The 18,022-nt window shown below is 44.6% G+C and overlaps 1 protein-coding gene across 1 annotated transcript in view; it reads right to left on the bottom strand.

The window, feature by feature from the left end:
- Positions 1–612: 612 nt before the first annotated feature.
- LOC105827595 (RNA-binding protein 12) overlaps positions 613–18,022 on the bottom strand; it is a 35,048-nt gene continuing 17,638 nt past the window's right edge. The window contains exons 1-16 of the mRNA XM_012665799.1: positions 10,003–10,043; positions 6,397–6,525; positions 6,118–6,297; positions 5,887–5,961; positions 5,732–5,803; positions 5,521–5,601; positions 5,267–5,356; positions 5,071–5,157; positions 4,851–4,937; positions 4,703–4,762; positions 4,490–4,623; positions 4,331–4,385; positions 4,024–4,075; positions 1,545–1,678; positions 1,142–1,378; positions 613–949 (exon numbers count right to left, since the gene is read on the bottom strand). Coding sequence (XP_012521253.1) covers positions 809–949; positions 1,142–1,378; positions 1,545–1,678; positions 4,024–4,075; positions 4,331–4,385; positions 4,490–4,623; positions 4,703–4,762; positions 4,851–4,937; positions 5,071–5,157; positions 5,267–5,356; positions 5,521–5,601; positions 5,732–5,803; positions 5,887–5,961; positions 6,118–6,297; positions 6,397–6,525 — 1,614 coding nt within the window. The 5' untranslated portion in view covers positions 10,003–10,043 and the 3' untranslated portion in view covers positions 613–808. Of the gene's footprint in view, positions 950–1,141; positions 1,379–1,544; positions 1,679–4,023; positions 4,076–4,330; positions 4,386–4,489; positions 4,624–4,702; positions 4,763–4,850; positions 4,938–5,070; positions 5,158–5,266; positions 5,357–5,520; positions 5,602–5,731; positions 5,804–5,886; positions 5,962–6,117; positions 6,298–6,396; positions 6,526–10,002 lie in introns of the transcript that reaches the window.

Below are 18,022 nucleotides of genomic sequence, written 5' to 3'. Positions count from 1 at the left end.
TAGAAAGAAATTAATTGGACATCTAAAAATATATAGAAAAAATTAGCCGGGCATGTTGGCGCATGCCTGTAGTCCCAGCTACTCGGGAGGCTAAGGCAGGAGGATCGCTTGAGGCCAGGAGTTTGAGGTTGCTGTGAGCTAGGATGATGCCACGGCACTGTAGCCCAGGCAACAGAGTGAGACTCTCTCTCAAAAAAAAAAAAAAAAAAAAATTCAAGCTTTTCACCTGTTTTTAGGACCAGAACTACCCTGCTCCCTCCTCTAGGAAGTCTAACATAGCCCTTGCTTCCCCTTAAAACTCATGCCTTCCTGCCCTTTGCTGCCTCTTATGCGGTCTAGCACTGCCCATCTTGTCTGTGTTCCCAGCTCAGCTCCGCCCTAAGGGAGGGAAGGCTGAACTGCTAAAAATTCAAACTTCTTATTTTCAAAAATAGTGGGAGTCATTTAGATATCTGGCCAGGAATACCCAATTTCTTTGAGCGGGGCTATTACACCAGAGGCATCTTTCACTCAACAACCCCTAAGATCCACAAACTGAGGCTCAGGGAGGCAAAGTAAATATGGCTAATAGCAGCCTCCCACCCAAAAACACACAGAGTAGTGGCAAAGCAGTGGTCTTCATTGTTCTTTATTGAATGAGGATACCAGGGGCAAGCATTGGGTATCAAGAGCAGTGACAGCAGAAACAAGTATAAAAGTATCAAAAAATATAAGGTGCTAGCACTGAGGAGAGTGTGCGGGTTGGGCCAGGGCCCAGAGGGACCTTGGGGACACAGGGCTGAGGACTGGCCACAGCCTCCAAGGGAATCTAGGCCTGGGGGGCCTGTGCAGTGCCCTTGGCTGGGGGAGGAAGTGGCTTGAATGGGGCCCAACCCTGGGCCTTGAAGTAGGAGACCAATTGAGTGGGCACTTCTGCGAGTACGGTCTGCGCCAATGCCTCCCGAGGGGCCTGCCAGGAGAAGAAAGGCAAGGTCAGTGGTGGCTCAAAACAGCTGCCCAAGGTCTGTATTTCATACCCAAGAAAGGATATAAAACCCAACACCCAACCTTGCCCCAGACTTAGAGGAAAGGGCAAGTATCCCCACTCACATCAGAGAGAGGTGAAAGGGTAAACCCCCAGATCAAACTTGCCCCCACTCACATTCTGAAATTGGCGGTAGGGCACAAACTGCACTATGTCACGGGCAGCTGCCTGCCCAGAACGTGTTCGCAGGGGCCCACCATCAGCATCCAGCTGTTCCATGGCCTCGAAGTCAGCACCGCCCACACCCACAATGATCACCGACATGGGCAGGTTCGAGGCACGCACCACAGCCTCACATGTGGCCTCTACATCTGTCACGGCACCATCCGTCAGTAGCAACAGCACGAAGTATTGCTGGGGACAAGTCCATTTATGTATGGTACTGAGGCAGATCCTCCTTCCCATAGCCCTCCAGATCCCCCAGCCACACATTCCCACACAGATAAGAAGTCCCCTGTTACACGGCCCTCAAAGGGAGCCTTTGACCACCACCATTGCCACTGTCGCCCACAACCCTCACCGATGCAGTCCCCTGATGTGCAGCCTGAGCTGCAAACCTTGCCACATGGTTGATGATGGGTGCGAAGTTGGTGGGGCCATAGAGGCGAACTTGGGGCAGGGCTTGGCGGTAGGCATCCACAATGCCCTGGATGCCTGCAGAGGAGCGCAAAAAACAGTGTAAAATCCTGGACCTCTTGAAACTAGGCCACTTCCGAAATCCCAGCCCTATCCCAGCCCAGGAGATTTGGGAGCCTGGGTGCATTTCATTCAATCACCCCTGTAACCCAGGGAACATATCTCTGTCCTACAGATGAGGAAACTAAGGCTCAAAAAGAGGCAGGGACTTGCCCTAAATCACAGCTTGAATTAAAACCCAGAATAAGGGGATCCCCTGTACAAAACCAGCAGAGTTTGAGCATCAGATTATAACCTACTTAATAAAATAATGAATTATAATCCATTTAATCAAATAAGGATCTACACAGACATTAAATAATTATAGGGGAAAAGGGAAAACTTAAATGTTGAAGGAAAGATTACAAAATCATCTGATAATCATCATAGAAATAACTGATTCAAGCAAGGATCATCAATGGATGTTAAAACTACAGAGTGTAGCTGGGCACAGTAGGGTAAACCTGTAATCCCAGCTACTTGGCATGCTGAAGTGGGAGGACTGTTTGTGCCCAGGAGTTTGAGGCCAGCCTAGGCAACATAGCAAGACCCCATCTATTAAAAAAAATTATTTTTAAACTGGAAGTGAAAGTTGATGAGTAACTAGATATTTATATAGCTTCAAAGTATCTTCTCAAAAGATACTTATTAATTACAAAGGGAAAAACAGTTCCTATACAGTGGAGAAAGCTGGTAGACCCTACTTTAACCAAATGACCAAAATTAACATGACTGGTACTAGAACAAATCAACATCATGTGCCCCCTGATATGATGCACCGAGAATACACAGCACCATTTTGGTGGCATTCCCCCAAAAAAATGTATAACCCAAATCTAATCATGAGGATACATCAGGCAAAACCAAGGGACATTCTAGAAATTATCTGGCCTCTATTCTTCAAAAGTATTATCATGGGCCGGGCGCGGTGGCTCACGCCTGTAATCCTAGCTCTCTGGGAGGCTGAGGCAGGCGGATTGTTTGAGCTCAGGAGTTTGAAACCAGCCTGAGCAAGAGCAAGATCCTGTCTCTACTAAAAATACAAAGAAATTAATTGGACAACTAAAAATACATATAGAAAAACTCAGCCGGGCATGGTGGCGCATGCCTGTAGTCCCAGCTACTCGGGAGGCTGAGGCAGGAGGATTGCTTGAGCTGAGGAGTTTGAGGTTGCTGTGAGCTAGGCTGACGCCACGGCACTCTAGCCAGGGCAACACAGTGAGATTCTGTCTCAAAAAAAAAAAAAAAAAAAAGTATTATCATGAAAGACATGAAGAGCCCTTCTAGATAAAAAGACATAATTGAATGTACTGTGTGATCTAAGTTTTTTTTTGGCTGTAAAAGACATTAGGACCACTGGCAAAATCTGAATAAATGCTATAGATTGGATGATAGTACTGTATTGATGTTAATTTTCTGATTTCGGACTGTGCTTATGTAAGAAAATGTCCTTGATTTTAGGAAACACACCCTGAAGTATTTAGGGGTAAATGGCCATGTGGATGATGATGAGTACAAAATTGGTGGGGTCACAGAGGCAAACGTGGGGCAGGGCTATTCACCAAAACATTCTCAAACATTTTAGGAAAAAAGTAAGATTAAAAAAATATATATATACACATGCATACACATACATATATGTACATGTACGTATGTATACACACATACTTTATATACATATGGGAATTTGGGTGAAGGTAAACAACAGCCCCTATGACTCAGGCCCCTGACCCCTGAGTTCCAATAACCTGAACCCCTATGATTATTCTTGTAATTTTTTTCTAAATCTGAACTTATATCAAAATACACAGTTAAAAGAAAATTTAAAAACCCAGGACAGATCAGGTCAGGTCAAACTTTGCACTTCAGCTTGTTGGCCACCTGGGGCTGCTGAGGAGTCATAACGTTTTGGCCCTAGACAAAAGGGCTTGTGGGACTCTGGCAAAAAGTACCTTGCAGGGAGGCAAACCAAGGCTTCCACTGATGCCCAAATAAGTACCTGTGAGCTTCTGGGTGAAAATGATGATATAACAGCTGCCATTTTTTAGAGGGCACTTAGTATGAACCATGCTTACAGCTTTACTTGCATCCTTTCCTTGAATGTTCAATATCCTAAAATATTTTGTCTTATTACAAAACCCAAACACACAGAGACTAAGCAATTTGCTCCAAGTCATGTGGCACGGTGATTTGACTGCAGAGGGCTAGCTGTAAAATCCATCCTCTGGTGGAGGCAGGTATCTGTCCCCCACTCTCCTTTGCCCGTTCAGGCTTGCCCCTCTAGTTGTGGACAGACCTGCCTCTAAGTGGATGGGGAAGCTTACCTGCACAGTAGGGGTTACTGGGATTGAAGTTCAAGGCAAATTCATGAGAGACCTGAGGGCAAGAACGAAAATGAAATTCTTCCCCCATGACCTTTGTGCTAACTAAAAGGCTCTATGGCATGGACCAAGATTCCTACAAGAGCTATTTAGTGCTAAGCACTTGCTGTATACATGCACATGCTTGCTGGGATCCATCCCTGCATTTCCTCTTAAAGCTGAGTGCCACCAGCAGGTAAGTTCACCACATCCCCCTGATGTGGACCCTGAAACTGAAAATAGGAGTAGGGGAGAGGAAGAGAGAGCTCACCTGCCAATCAGGGGGTACCTGTGCCCCAAATCCAAATGCTGGGAACAGCTTGTCCCTGTGGAAGGACAGCAAGTTGGGGAAGAGGCAGTGAGAGGACTGTGAGCTCAAAGGCTAAAGCATTTGCAGGGCATAGGGATGGCTGAGAGAACAGTTACTCACGTGTCATAGTCCTGAACCACACTGCCCACACTCCACAGTGCTGTCAGGTACTGGTTGACCCCTGTTGGACTCAGGTAGTGTAGGGAGTCTGGTGAAGAAGGATCTCCATTGGAGCCAGTGAAGTCCATGCCCACCTGGGAGGAGATAAGGAAGGGAACTGAAGGCTACCTGAAGCCCCAGACCTGTTCTTTTATACCTGGTAAGGCAACTTACAGTGAAGTTGATTTGACAGCCTCCCATCACATAGTCCAGGAATGAATACTCTGTTTCTACCTGCAGATGAAACAAGAGTCATGGCTGGACAGGGATAGAGTCCTGGAGCTCAGAATCAGAGCCTGGGTCACATGGGCTATTGTCTCACCTGGCAAATCTTGACATGGATAGTTCCAGAATTCTTGTAGCTTTTCTTTTTCTGCTGCTTCTCAGGGTGGATGCATTCAAACTCAACCTGGAGAGAAAAATTAGGGTAGAAAACTCCCAGAGCATCAGTCAAGGACTTGAGCTGCCCTCTCCTCCCTCCCTCCCCCGAGCTACAGCCATCTAGGCCCACCTCAACAGCCCTGAGCAGGGCCAGTGCTCACCGGGACTGCCTGCAGCTGGGCCAAGCTGGTGTAGAAGGTACCAATAAGATCATGTGACCCATCACTGTCATAATCGGAGCATCGCACCTGAGAGGAAGGTGTATATGGAAATAAAGGAGTCAGGGGGCAGGTAAGAATAAGTCCCTCTCCAGGCTCTCTTTCCCTGCTCAGTCCACTCAGGAGGCAAGCTCCTCACCTGGATGGGTGTGCTGGGGTCCCCACAACAGAAATGCTGAAGGGGGACTGAGAAGCGCTTCCATGCAGGGTTCAGGTTGTTCTTGATTACCTGAGGGTGGAAGGTGAGGCCTCCAGTGAGCTGTGGCCTGGCCTGTGAGGGAGCTGCCACCCTTCCCACCCAGACTCTTTCTCCCTGTGTTCCAAACCTTGCTAGTCACAAGACCCAGGAGATTCTCTCCTACCTCACCCTATCCAATCTCAGGGGTTTCGCACCTCAGATCTGTATGTTAGGTGCCATTTCCCATCACCCTGGCGGAAGAACTCCAGGAATGGATCCGATTTTCCCAGGAAGTCCTGCCAATACCACAGAGACCTTGGTTACAAGACTCAGGGAAAAACAACCACTGTGCCAGCCCTCTGTCCCCACCGGCACAATCCCTGTCCCCTTAATTCTTGGATTCCCAAAGCCTCCTTCCAGACACACCTTCTTATCTAGGTTTCTGGCCTCTACCTCCATGGTTACCACACGATTGTCCTTCAGTTCCTGAGCTGAGACCTAGGTGGAGGATACTGTATCATCTCACAAATTCTTCACTGATGTAAGCCACCTTCCCCTACCCTTGCTGGGTCCTTCCTTACCGTGATGGTCCCCTGCCCAGCAGGTTTTCCAGGCTTCAGCATCAAGGGTAGAGTCAGTACCTGGCTAGACACAATCTGGAGCAAAGCAGCAAGTGGAGGAAGATTCAAGATCTCAAGCAGGGTTAGGTCCTGCTTGCCCCCCACCTCCAGGCTCTAGACAGGCTAGGTTGCCTGATGGGGCTCTTACAGAACACTTTTGTCTGGAGGATCCTAATCCCTGGCCCTACGTACCTGTCCTAGGGAACACTCAGCACCCCCTAGGAAGTCATCATCCCCCAGGTCTAGTGTCTTGTTGTCTATGTCATAGATTCCAAAGCGTAGCTTCTGGACTGTCTCAAAGTGGTACTCAAGCTGCAGAGTCTTGGAGAACTCAGGGCTCGAGCAGTTCCGTACTCGTTCAGTCCGGCCAAGCTGTGGGCAGAGGCCAATGAGCATCACAGTCACACACCCTCCACCCCAAATCCAGTCCTAGCCTCCCTCCACAACCTTAACCTCCATGGTCCACCTCACCTCAGCCCAGTTGCCCCCTCCCACATCCTGCAGAAGGACACAGAGCGGGTCAGACTTGGAGCCGACGTCTTTGTCAATAAGGTGGTCGCAGGAAACGGACAGCCGAACCAAGGTCACACAGTGGGCCATCTGAGGGAAGAGGAGCTGGGTCAAGCACCAGGAACCCTTCTCTACCCTTCCTTGACTGTAGGTCCCTGGGAAGGCCAGCAGGCTTCACCCAGGCAGGGCGAACCTATATCTACCCCCATGACACCCAAGAAGGCGGCCCTATAGCCTCCACACCCCTCAACCCCCTGGGGGAGCTCAATGACATAGGAGATGGTGGTTACAACCAACCCTGGTCTGAAGATGTTGAAAAGGAGTACTAGCCTTCACCTTCAACTCTGACACCAGACTAATCCTTACACTAAAATTTGTCTTAGTCCCAATAGTGCTTTCCAGACCCAGACTCTAACCTTGACCTTTGCAGAGACCAATGACTCTCACTCTGACCCCATTACTGGCCCCAAATCAAATGCTCATCCAAGTTCCAATCCCAATATTATTCCAAATGCAACCACTATCCAGATACTATTCTCCAAAAAGTCTCTTCCTCCAATGTTTTCCCACTAACCCTGGAGCCCTACCTCTTGGCGTAGAGTTGTAATCCCCCCACTAATTCTCCCAACCTCTAATCAGCTGCTCATGTCCAACTCCTCACTATTCCCACTGTTGCTACCTAGTCTAAGCGACCATCATTTCTCACCTGGTTTACAGCATTAGCCTCTTCAATTGGTTTCCCTTATTCTATGCCATCTCCACCTCCACTTCCACCTCCCACTTCCCCATCTCCACCCCAACAGGTTATTCTCAATACCTCAATCAGGGTGATCCTATTAAAACATGTCAAGTCACATCACACCTCTGCCTGAACCCTCTAATGATTTCCCACTGCTCTTAGAAAAAATCCTAACTACTATGGCCTACAAGGTCCTGAAAGATCTAGATCTCTCTAACCTGTTCTCCTAATACCTTCTGCTCACTCCTTTCCAGCCACCTTGCTCTTGTCATTCCTCAAATAAGCCAAAGTTTCTTTCTACCCCAAAGCCCTTACAGTACCGGGAATGTTCTTTCCCTATATTATCCACATGGCTTGCTGCTCCCCCTCTCCTTCCAGGTCCTTATTCAAAATCATCTTCTCGTATAAAGGAAAAGGCCCTCCTTTTCTAGACACTCTAAAATTTCAACCCTACTGCCACTGGCATAACATACCCCTTTCCTGCCTTTTCTCTTTAGCATTTAGCAATGCCCAACATATTATTAGTACATCTATTTACATAATTTGTTTCCCCCAATAGAATGTAAACTCTGTGAAGGAAGGAATATTTAACTATTCTGTTCATCGCTCTATCCCAACCACTTGGACAACAAATATTTGCTGAAAGAAATCCAAAAGGTCATCTCCAACCCCAGCCCCAACTGACTGGCCTCTTGCCTCCATAATCAAGCAGCACCAAGCATTTCCAATTAATCTACTCCCTCTGCTGAAAACATCATCTTGCATGGATCACCACGTTGAGTCCCACACAGTCCCTCCTCCTACAGCCACCATAACAATCATCCTCAGACCCCTTATTATCCTTGTGTTCCCCATGGTCCACACACCTGAAGACCATCTGCACCAGAAGTGCACATGAGGTCAGATCTCTCACTGTGCTTCACTCAGCATTCCAGGTTTCCCAGCACTATACCCTGGGACGCCTCTAGTGTCAGTCTCCCCTATACCGACCCACAGTCAATCCCTCCCCGACCAAGCCCACAGCACCCATCCTGGCCCCTCACCATCTCCATCTGGAATGCTGCTATCAACCAAAGTTGGAATGATTCTTAGAGTTCAATTTGCTTCATGTGCTTACCCATCCACAGCACCTCAGCCGGAATGTGTCCAATGAGGGAAAACCCACCACTTTGTCAATTAATTCATCAGAAAGTCTAGCTCCCGAGTCCTACCCAAACTGACCCAAGTCTGTGGAATTCCCACTTCTACCCATTTGTCTTACTTTTTCCCCAGTCTAGTCTTCATGGGAAAGCCTTATTCTATCTCCCTATGAAAACCCATCTCATAGCTGGAAGCTGAACAGTCCTATCTAAGATCTAGAGAAATAGCCCCAGTTCTTTTGATTTTTGCCCCTAGAATATGGCCTGCAGACTTCTGGCCATCCTGATCACTCCCTTGGAAGTTCCCCGAGGACAGACCCAGAGCAGAATACATGCTCCCCCAGGGAGGAGGACCACAACTTCCCCCAAGTCACAATCTGAACTCCATGCTTGTCACCTCACATGCTCTCTGAGGCAGTGTTTACACAGTACAGAGACAAATAAAAAAGAATGCTCATTTCATTATTGCTGAGAATAGTGAAAAACCTAAGGCAGCTTAAAGTTCTATCAATTAGGTAGTGACTAAATCATGGTACATTCTAACAATGAAATGCTGAATTGCAGCTAATAAATAAGGCAGAACTACACTGATATAATATGAAAAAATAAAGTTGTAAAAAATGCTGAGTATGACTCCATTTTAAATTTCAATTGTATGTGTCTAAGTGTATATATAATATAATAGATTTTAATATATACATAAAATATACACACAGAAATGTGGAAGCTACACCGAGGAAATGTGGTTTTAGGTAGCTTGAAGGAGTGGAAAGAAGGTGAAAATTTTATTAACTCTATATACTTCTGTATTGTTTCAATATTTTATACTGTTTATTTTGTATTTTTTAAAGGGCCTCATTAGCTCCCCCCATGCATACCTCAAGTTCTCTTGACTATTCATTCTAAGCACAAAGTTTCTACTTCCAGTTCAACAACCCCTACCTAACTTCAAGCCTTATTAAAAGTCTCTTGCCTCCTCCCTGGTTTCTCCTTCCTAGCCCTGCGCCACCTAGTCATCCCTGACGCCAGCTTTCAGAGACTCCATCCTAATTATTAATAGAAGCCCTGTATAGTTGCCCATGGCCCTTAGGTTCACAGCCAAACTCCCCAGCAGGGCCACTTTGTTACACAACTCCACAGGGCATATCTGCACAGAATTTGGTAATTGTACAGTATGGTAACCCTGCATCCCTAGTTCAACCTTCAAAGCCCTTACTTGTCTGCCACCAGCTCTACCCTCTGCTACTTACCCACCCATCCAACTAGTCATCCAAAGTGACTTTTTCTTTTTTTGAGACAGAGTCTCGCTCTGTTGCCTGGGCTAGAGTGCTGTGGCGTCAGCCTCACTCACAGCAACCTCAAATTCCTGGGCTCAAGCTATCCTCCTGCCTCAGCCTGTAGCTGGGACTACAGGAGTGCACCACGACGCCTGGCTAATTGTTCTGTGTTTAGTAGAGACGGGTTCTCACTTTTGCTGAGGCTGGTCTCAAACTCCTGACCTCCAGTGATTCTCCCACCTTGGCCTCCCAGAGTGCTAAGATTATAGGCATGAGCCACCACGCCCGACCCAAAGTGACTTCTGGTTCATCAGACACATACACATGCTGTACCTCTGACTTTCCTGCCTAGCAAATGTCTTGTCATCCAAGGTTCTAGTATAACATTATTCTTTTATGAAGCCTTGCCCACCTTTCCCAGGCAGGATTTTCTTATCTCTCATCTGGATGAGTGCAATGATTTCCTCATCAGTGTTTCTGCAACCACACACACATTTTTGTGTTTATTAGCCGAAGAGAAACCAAATCATGTCATTTCTCTACTTAAAACTCTGAAACGGCTTCCCAAAACACTCAAAATAAAATGCAAAGTTCTTACTATGGTCTATAAGGCCCTGCAAGACCTGACCCTTGCCTAACTAATAATCGAGTCACCCAAGGATGCTCCAGCCAGGTTGGCCCTTCTGATCCTTTGTCTGGTTTGTATTTCCACACCTTCAGTACCTACAATACCTACCCTATTGTAGGTACTCCGTAAATATTTAGTGACTGACTTAATAATGAAACCACATCACAATTTTGACTTTTGTCTGTCTACCCCAGCAAACTATGGGGTCCTTGGAACTAGGGCTGGGTATCATCTCTATGTTGCTAGTACTAGTGGTTAGTATATAGTTGGTACTCATAACCATTTGCTGAACAGTGTGTTTTTGCTCAACTCACGCTTCAGGACTTTTTCATTTAAACTCATGTCCAGCAGTAAATCTTCCCTACTCTGATCTTGTACAGTTGAGCTTTAAAGTTTAAATGCAAAACTCATACCTACAACTCTGTATTAAATGACAGTCAATTTAAAAATGGACAAAAATTTGATCAGACATTTCATAAAGGAAAATATATGAATCAGAAATAAGCAAATGAAGTGATTCACAGCATCAGTCATCAGAGAAATGAAAAATAAAACCACAAGGAGATACTGTTACCTACCGACGACAATGGCTAAAAGTAAAAAGACTGACAATCCCAAATGTTGGCAAGGATGTGGAACTCTCATACATTGCTAGTGAAAGCATTAAATGTACCACTTTGGAAAACAGTCTGGCAGCTTATCAGAAAACCAATTTACCTAGCCCAAGAACAACTCCACTGCTAGATTTTTATCCAAAAGCAATGAAAACATTATGTCCACAAAGATTTGCACAAGAATGTTCACAGCAGCTTTATTCACAATAGCCAAAAACTTGAAACAGCCTAGGTGTTCATGACTATGAGAATGAATAAACTGTGATGTTTATGGAAAACTATTCAGCAACAAAAACAGAAACTATTAATATCTGTAACACGGATAAATCTGAAGGATAAAATAGATTCCATTGATGAAGTTTTAAAACAGGAAAAACTAATTGATGATGAAAATATTCAGAACAGTGGTTGTCTTTCCTGCTCTCCCAAGGGGAGGAGCAGGTATTAACTGTGAAGAAAAGAACTCTAGGCAGGAATGGAAGAATTCTTTAGCATGATAGGAACATGGGTCACAGGAGCATGTACATTTGTCACTTTAAAGGTATACTTAAGATGTATAGATCTGATTGTAAAATTTTACAAGGAAAAAAAACTAACCCATAAGCAAATATTGCACTCAAGTTAAGGCATGTTAAAATGTTTAGGGGTAAAGTATACTGATTCCTGCAACTTCTTTGAAATGCACCAAAAAATAAAATGGATTATTGGTCAGATATGTGGTATAACAAAGGAAAATTTAACCTGTAGAATCTAAATAGTGGAGATATATATATCTCAACTTTGCTGCATACTGAAAGTTTTCATAATAAAATTTGGGGGAAATTTTAAATGGAGGACTAAAGGACCTCCTTCTGTGAACAACAAAAGCTTTAGGAGCGATTACCTGGGGTGGTGAGATTATAGGCAACAATTGGAGCTTCTGCCTTCTCACTCCACCACTTCTTTTCAGAGCCCCTAGAGATGCTTTTGGTCTGGGCCAAATACATGCAGTGAGCCAGGAGCATCTGCCTGTGCTAGGCCTCAATTTCTGGTAGACCTAGAGCATTCTTTCTTAATCATTACACTTTTCCCCGAATACATGCTTTTTCAGCTTCTTTTTTGAGCCCAGACTCAAACCTCAACCATATTGTTGTAGGCTCACTTGTGCCTCGGTAGCATATGGGGCCAGACTCTCACTGAAGTGATGCTATTAAGGTGGCCTGGCTTCTATTCTGAGGTCAGAGCTTCCTGTGCAACCACACTGTTTTGTTTTTCACAGATCCGCTTTCTCTTCTTTCTCATTAGAATTGGCAACTCTTTATAAACAAATCTTTACAATATGTAGTTTTCTATCCTTGGAGCCATATTCCCTTTGGATGACCTATAATCCAGGAGATTACTAGTCTCTTCCAAATCCTATTTATCTCCTTTGAAATCTACCTCTGCTTGGAAATTTGTGACTAAAACTGATTTGACATTCTTCTTTCCTCTTTTTTTTTTTTTTTGAGACAGAGTCTCACCGTGTTGCCTGGGCTAGAGTGCCATGGCGTCAGCCTAGCTCACAGCAACCTCAAACTCCTGGGCTCAAGCGATCCTTCTGCCTCAGCCTCCCAAGTAGCTGGGACTACAGGCATGTGCCACCATGCCCGGCTAATTTTTTTTTCTATATATTTTTAGTTGTCCGATTAATTTCTTTCTATTTTTAGTAGAGACGGGGTCTCGCTCTTGGTCAGGCTGGTTTTGAACTCCTGAGCTCAAACAATCCGCCTGCCTCGGCCTCCCAGAGTGCTAGGATTACAGGCGTGAGTCACCGCACCCGGCCTCTCCTCTCTCTCTTGAACAGCTACATACTTTAAACCAGACTCATTTAGTGCCATTATAATTAACCCCACGGGACTTTCAACCTTTTTAGGACCAAAATTTTACAAAACCATATGAAATATCACATTTAAGTGAGTAAATAAAGTCATGAATTTTATCATTTGATTTTTGTAAGAGAGGTCTGACTAGTACTTGCCAGATCTTTGTGTACTCTTTTGTCAACCAGATATCTTACCTGGATGTCCAGGACAGTCTAACTGGCCTAACCATTTCCACTCAGTCCCCTTCTATCTGTTCTCTATGTCTAAGTCAGAGACATTCTCTGACTCCAATCCAACAAAAACTTGTTTCTCATAATCCTATCAAAATGTATAACTTGCTTATTATGTATTTCCCCTACTAGACTAAAATTCAGCAAAGGGAGGGACCACATCAGCCATGTTCTCATTCCAGTGACTGGCACATAATAGGCCCTATATTGAAATCTGTTGAATGAATGAATGCCAGCAAAGAAGTGATAACCCGAGGATGCTCAGAAATAACCCAAATCTAGCCCTGACCTACTGCTGAAGCCATCAAAGGAGAAGTGAGCACTTAGGAACATTCAACACAAACTATCAGCTTGTTATCTCTATATGTCCCCACTACTCTCACCTTTCCATTTGGAGTGAGTCAGGAATTGCAAATGGAAACAGCCAAGTATATAGCACCAACCTTTTCTGCCAATGCTTTCTACCACTTGGGATTCTCATTCCCTTCCACTTCCCCTTGTTCTCCTGTTTACTCCCACTGCCAACCTCAAAGTGCCCTGGCAGGGCACATTCTCTCACTGTCCCTTAAATAAGCCATACTTATTCTCATTTTTATAACTTAAAATTCACAAAATGTCAGAAATAAAAAGGAACTGAGTGATCATCTAATCTGAGTCCCTCAATCCAAGGAAGATATGATTTGGCTAAGGCCACATATGTGGCTAAGTGTTATGAGGACTAGAACTCAAATATGCTGACTCCCACCTGCTCTAGAACTTTAGACTATAGTTATACTCTTCTCTCCTGGAAATACGTCCCTTCTTATATTCAATAGCAAGCTGATATAGTGGGCCCAAGTATGGGTTCTGCAGTGATGTGACCAGGCTCCAATTACTGGCCCTACTCCTTCCTAGGCAGAATGTGATACTACTACACCAGATTAATGTCCTTTCTATGTAACTTGGACACAAAATACTTAAGCTCACTAAACCTCAGGAGTAAAGTGGGGGATATAATTTCTTTCTGAAGATTAATGTAAATAATGTATGCAAGGTGCTTAGTACAAAGTCTGGAACTATTATGACCATGTGTTAGCTACTACTATCATCATTCTTCCAGCCTAGCTCACATATGCCCCCCTTTTCATGATCTTTCCAGCACTCAACTTCTTACTCTGGGATACTATACTCAATCCATACCACAAACTGCAGTCTGTCAGTCTCTCCAGTTTCTTACCTGTCAATTAAATGACAAAATTCTTCACAATAAATGCTGCTTCAACACCTTCTGCCATACAGCACAGACCTACGCACATAATGGGAATTCAAAACACCCAATCGAAGCTTGCTACAGTATGCTGGAGCAGGACTGTATGACTTGCAAGAGCCAACTATTAAATATTAAGGAACTTTGTAAGCAGGTGGCCTTGATAAGTTTTAAATACAGAAACTGGGCAAATGCTAAAAGTCAGGACTTTCTTCCCCTGGCCAGCCAGTTTACCAGGATTCCACTGTTGACAGGGAATCATACTCTCTGCTAATACGGAGTAACTTGACCTTCATTTTCTATGGCATCCTCTCTCCTGTCTTGGGAGGTTCTAACTCTGCTCTTCATAAATCTGAGAACAGATCTTTTCTTCTGTGTCCAGTGAGATCCAATTCAGTGCCAGAGGAGCTGAAATTCATTCATCAGCCCTTACACTGCCCTCTTCTACTCCCAAAGGTTTAACTAGGAAAGGAATTAGCCTGCAATTCCTGTTTCCTTTTACCCACCCTAGGTAATGGACACAGAAGTTGCAGAGAGGCTGTGAGGAGGAGGAATAAAGGACTTAAGTGTCTGGGTGGCAGGTTCACTCCTTTAACAAACCAAAGTCATGCTCATACTCCTATCGCCTACCTTTGCATGCTGGAGCAGCTCAGAGATGCTGGATCAAGTCTTGAAAGTCAATGAGGAATCCTCCATAGGTTCCCAAAGAGGGAACACCATCCATTGAATACTTTTTTTCCCATTAAAACTGAAAAGACAATCTATGCCCACCACCACCACTCTTCCTTTACTTCTCGGCCTCAGAGGGACATGCAGGTGGTAGACAAGTTTTCTTATCCCTCCTTCTCCCTCTAACTCACGAATTTTCCAAATTTAAGTCAGCAGCCCCAAGGACATTCTTCACAGGTAACAAACTGAAGCAAAAATGCAAATCCTTACTATAAAACTACACATTCTTTACATTCACGCATGCATATGACAAAGGGCTACTAAAATGGTGTAAGCTGAAATTTTAAACAATAAATTTGGTTTAGACCCATATACTACTAAGAGCTGCCACTAAGTATTTGGCAACACTGCAAAGCTTAAAATGTGCATGTGCACACAAAAAGTGAAAAGTGGGAAAATATGGCAAAGAAAATGGCCACAGCGTTTCCTATCCCACTGTACTGGGTAACAGTCAAAAAAATATGGAAGCCACTAATCCAACTCCAATATCCCCAAAGACTTATTCAAAAGTTTAACAAATCTAACCTGTGCTCAACTCCTCAAAGAGAACCTAGCTTGACAGAATTGGACATGGGGAGGGAAACAAATAAGGAGGAACACATGGTATTCAAGCAGGATAGGGCTGTATTGGAGTGGGAGTTAACGTCTTTGCCTAGAGACTCTGAACATGCTTACAAAGCCTCCACCTGTCTACTTCAAAGTAAGTTCAGGTTTCACTCTGTAACCATGAGCTTGACTACGGAGGCTGAGCAGCTTTACAAACCGGTAATGTTGTCTGCCTCTCCACACCATACTTGGGAGTTGGGAAACTGAAAAAGCACTGGAACACAGCAGTAGCCCCTGCCCCAGCAGGCTTAGGAGCCATGACAGAAGACTGCTGGCAGTGGCTGCCCACATTTCCCCCAAAAGTCAGGGAGGGGCAGGGAACAGAGGGGCTCTACTACCTCTGGAGTCGTGCAGGCATCCGTGATTTTAAAAACCTCTGCCCACCCCTTATTATCAACGAGACTTTGAGCAAGTTATTTTGTTTCTCTTTGCCTGGATTACCCGACCTATCAAATGAGGATAATTAATAATGCCAATTTTACAAGGGTATTGTATTAACTGGGGCCAACCATGAAAAGTGTCCCCTGCCTGTCTAAAGTAAGTGCCCAGTGTGTCAACTGTTCCTTTCAGTGCTGACAAATGGGCAAGTGTACCTTTGGGTCCTTTGCAGTGTCATTAACTCCTTTTTGATTGATGGGACACCCAGGAAGAATGTCTCTGGTCTTCTAGCTCCAGATGACCTAACTGGCAGGACAAGGACAGCCCCCAAAAGGGGAAATGAAGACCATGAAGCTCTGAAGCTGCAGTGTGGGACCACTTCCACACTAGACCACTCCCGCAGTACAGCAGGAGCCAGATCAAAATTTGGAGTTCCACTCCTGGTCTCTCTTTAAGGTCCAAACTTGCCAGATTTCCAGAAATACAAGAATGGCTAGGTTCGTCAGGAAACTTAAAACTGAGTATGAGATTATCTAGTTTAATCCCATTCTGTAGAGGAAACCTTGATGCCAGAGGGAAATGATTTGTCCTGAGTCACAGTAACTGATAGGATTATGATGATTCCCTGAGAATGTGATTTCTATATCCACCATATTTTAGCAATAGTTCACATTTTGTAATCAAGTCTAATCTGAAGTCCACCTGGCCACTAAGAGTAGTGAGGTTCATATGGCTTATTCCCATGACCTATACTAACTAGCCTTGCACACACATGGAAAATAATTCTCTTGTCTGACTGCAGGAGCAGGAAGAGAGGATGTGTCAGACTCCACATTTACAGGATTTCATCAAAGGAATAAATTTTAAATAGCAAGCATGAATAGTGCAAATAAGGTAGAATTTATCCCAGAAAAATGTGATCTATATCGAAACTTTCAAAGAATATCCATGGAGTAGTCAATTCTGCTCCATCCCACCCTACAGGAATTTACATTCTTTTAATGCCTATCACCTGTGGGGTGTCTAAGACAACAGTACTGGACCACCTTCCTGAACATCTCCAGGGTGAAGGCATCGCCCAAAACTTGTGCATCTCCATGTGCAGTGACCTATGACACAAAAGGACCTGAGTGAAAGAACAAAAGCAGCCCACCTGAGATCTTGGCAAAGAAATCTACCTAATTGTTCATGAGTCCCCCCTGCCCATCACTGGAATAAATTCTTTTGGGATACTTGGGAGAGCTTAAGATGGGTCGTTCTTCAGAATTTGCATGTTAGGGAAGTAGAGAAATAAAGGGAGGATTTCAACAACAGGAAACTACACTACAGCCACAGACTAATTTACACTTGTTCCTTTCTGACCATGATTTAGCAATTGGCCAGGAAAGCCTTTACATGGTTCCTGTGATACGTAAGTGTACCTGGTACAAGTACAACCAAGCACTTGTGTAACTTAAGACTCTAAACTCTTGAAGAACAGTCACCTTATTTTGCTTCCTTTTCCAATGTTTAAGTGCTAGGTGCACAACACTGCTCAAAAATTTGTTAGTATGGGATATAGTTATGGCTAAGCTGTATATTCATGTGAAATTGTCTTGAAAGCTTGAAAGCAATAGATGTTTCCAATTCCACCTGTCAGTTCAATGGTCATAGAAGCAAAGCAGTTATCTACTTAAGTAGTAGTTGCATTAATCCTTCCATCACTTTAGCTAGATTAATAGCAGAGGGACTCTGCTGTGTTAGGACACAACACAGAAGTGAGTTATGTATAAAGGCTATACTACTCTCCTGCCCCCATTACACCCAAGTGTGGAGAGGTGTAGTGGGAGGGTAGCATTAACAAACTTCCACCAGGCGCAGTGGCTCACGCCTGTAATCCTAGCACACTGGGAGGCCAAGGCGGGAGGATCGCTTGAGGTCAGGAGTTCGAGACCAGCCTGAGCAAGAACGAAACCCAGTCTCTACTAAAAAAAAAGAAAAAAAACAGAAAAATTAGCTGGGTGTGGTGGTGTGCACCTGTAGCCCCAGCTACTTGGGAAGCTGAGGCAGGAGGATGGCTTGAGCCCAGGAGTTTGAGGTTGCTGTGAGCTACGACACCACCACTGCACTCTACCCGGGATGACAGAGGGAGACTGCTCAAAGCAAACAAACAGAACAAAA

The sequence above is a fragment of the Propithecus coquereli genome, unplaced genomic scaffold (assembly GCF_000956105.1).
Source record: "Propithecus coquereli isolate 6110/MARCELLA unplaced genomic scaffold, Pcoq_1.0 Scaffold122, whole genome shotgun sequence".
Classification (NCBI taxonomy): domain Eukaryota; kingdom Metazoa; phylum Chordata; class Mammalia; order Primates; family Indriidae; genus Propithecus; species Propithecus coquereli.
This window is presented reverse-complemented; position numbering and strand designations above follow the sequence as displayed.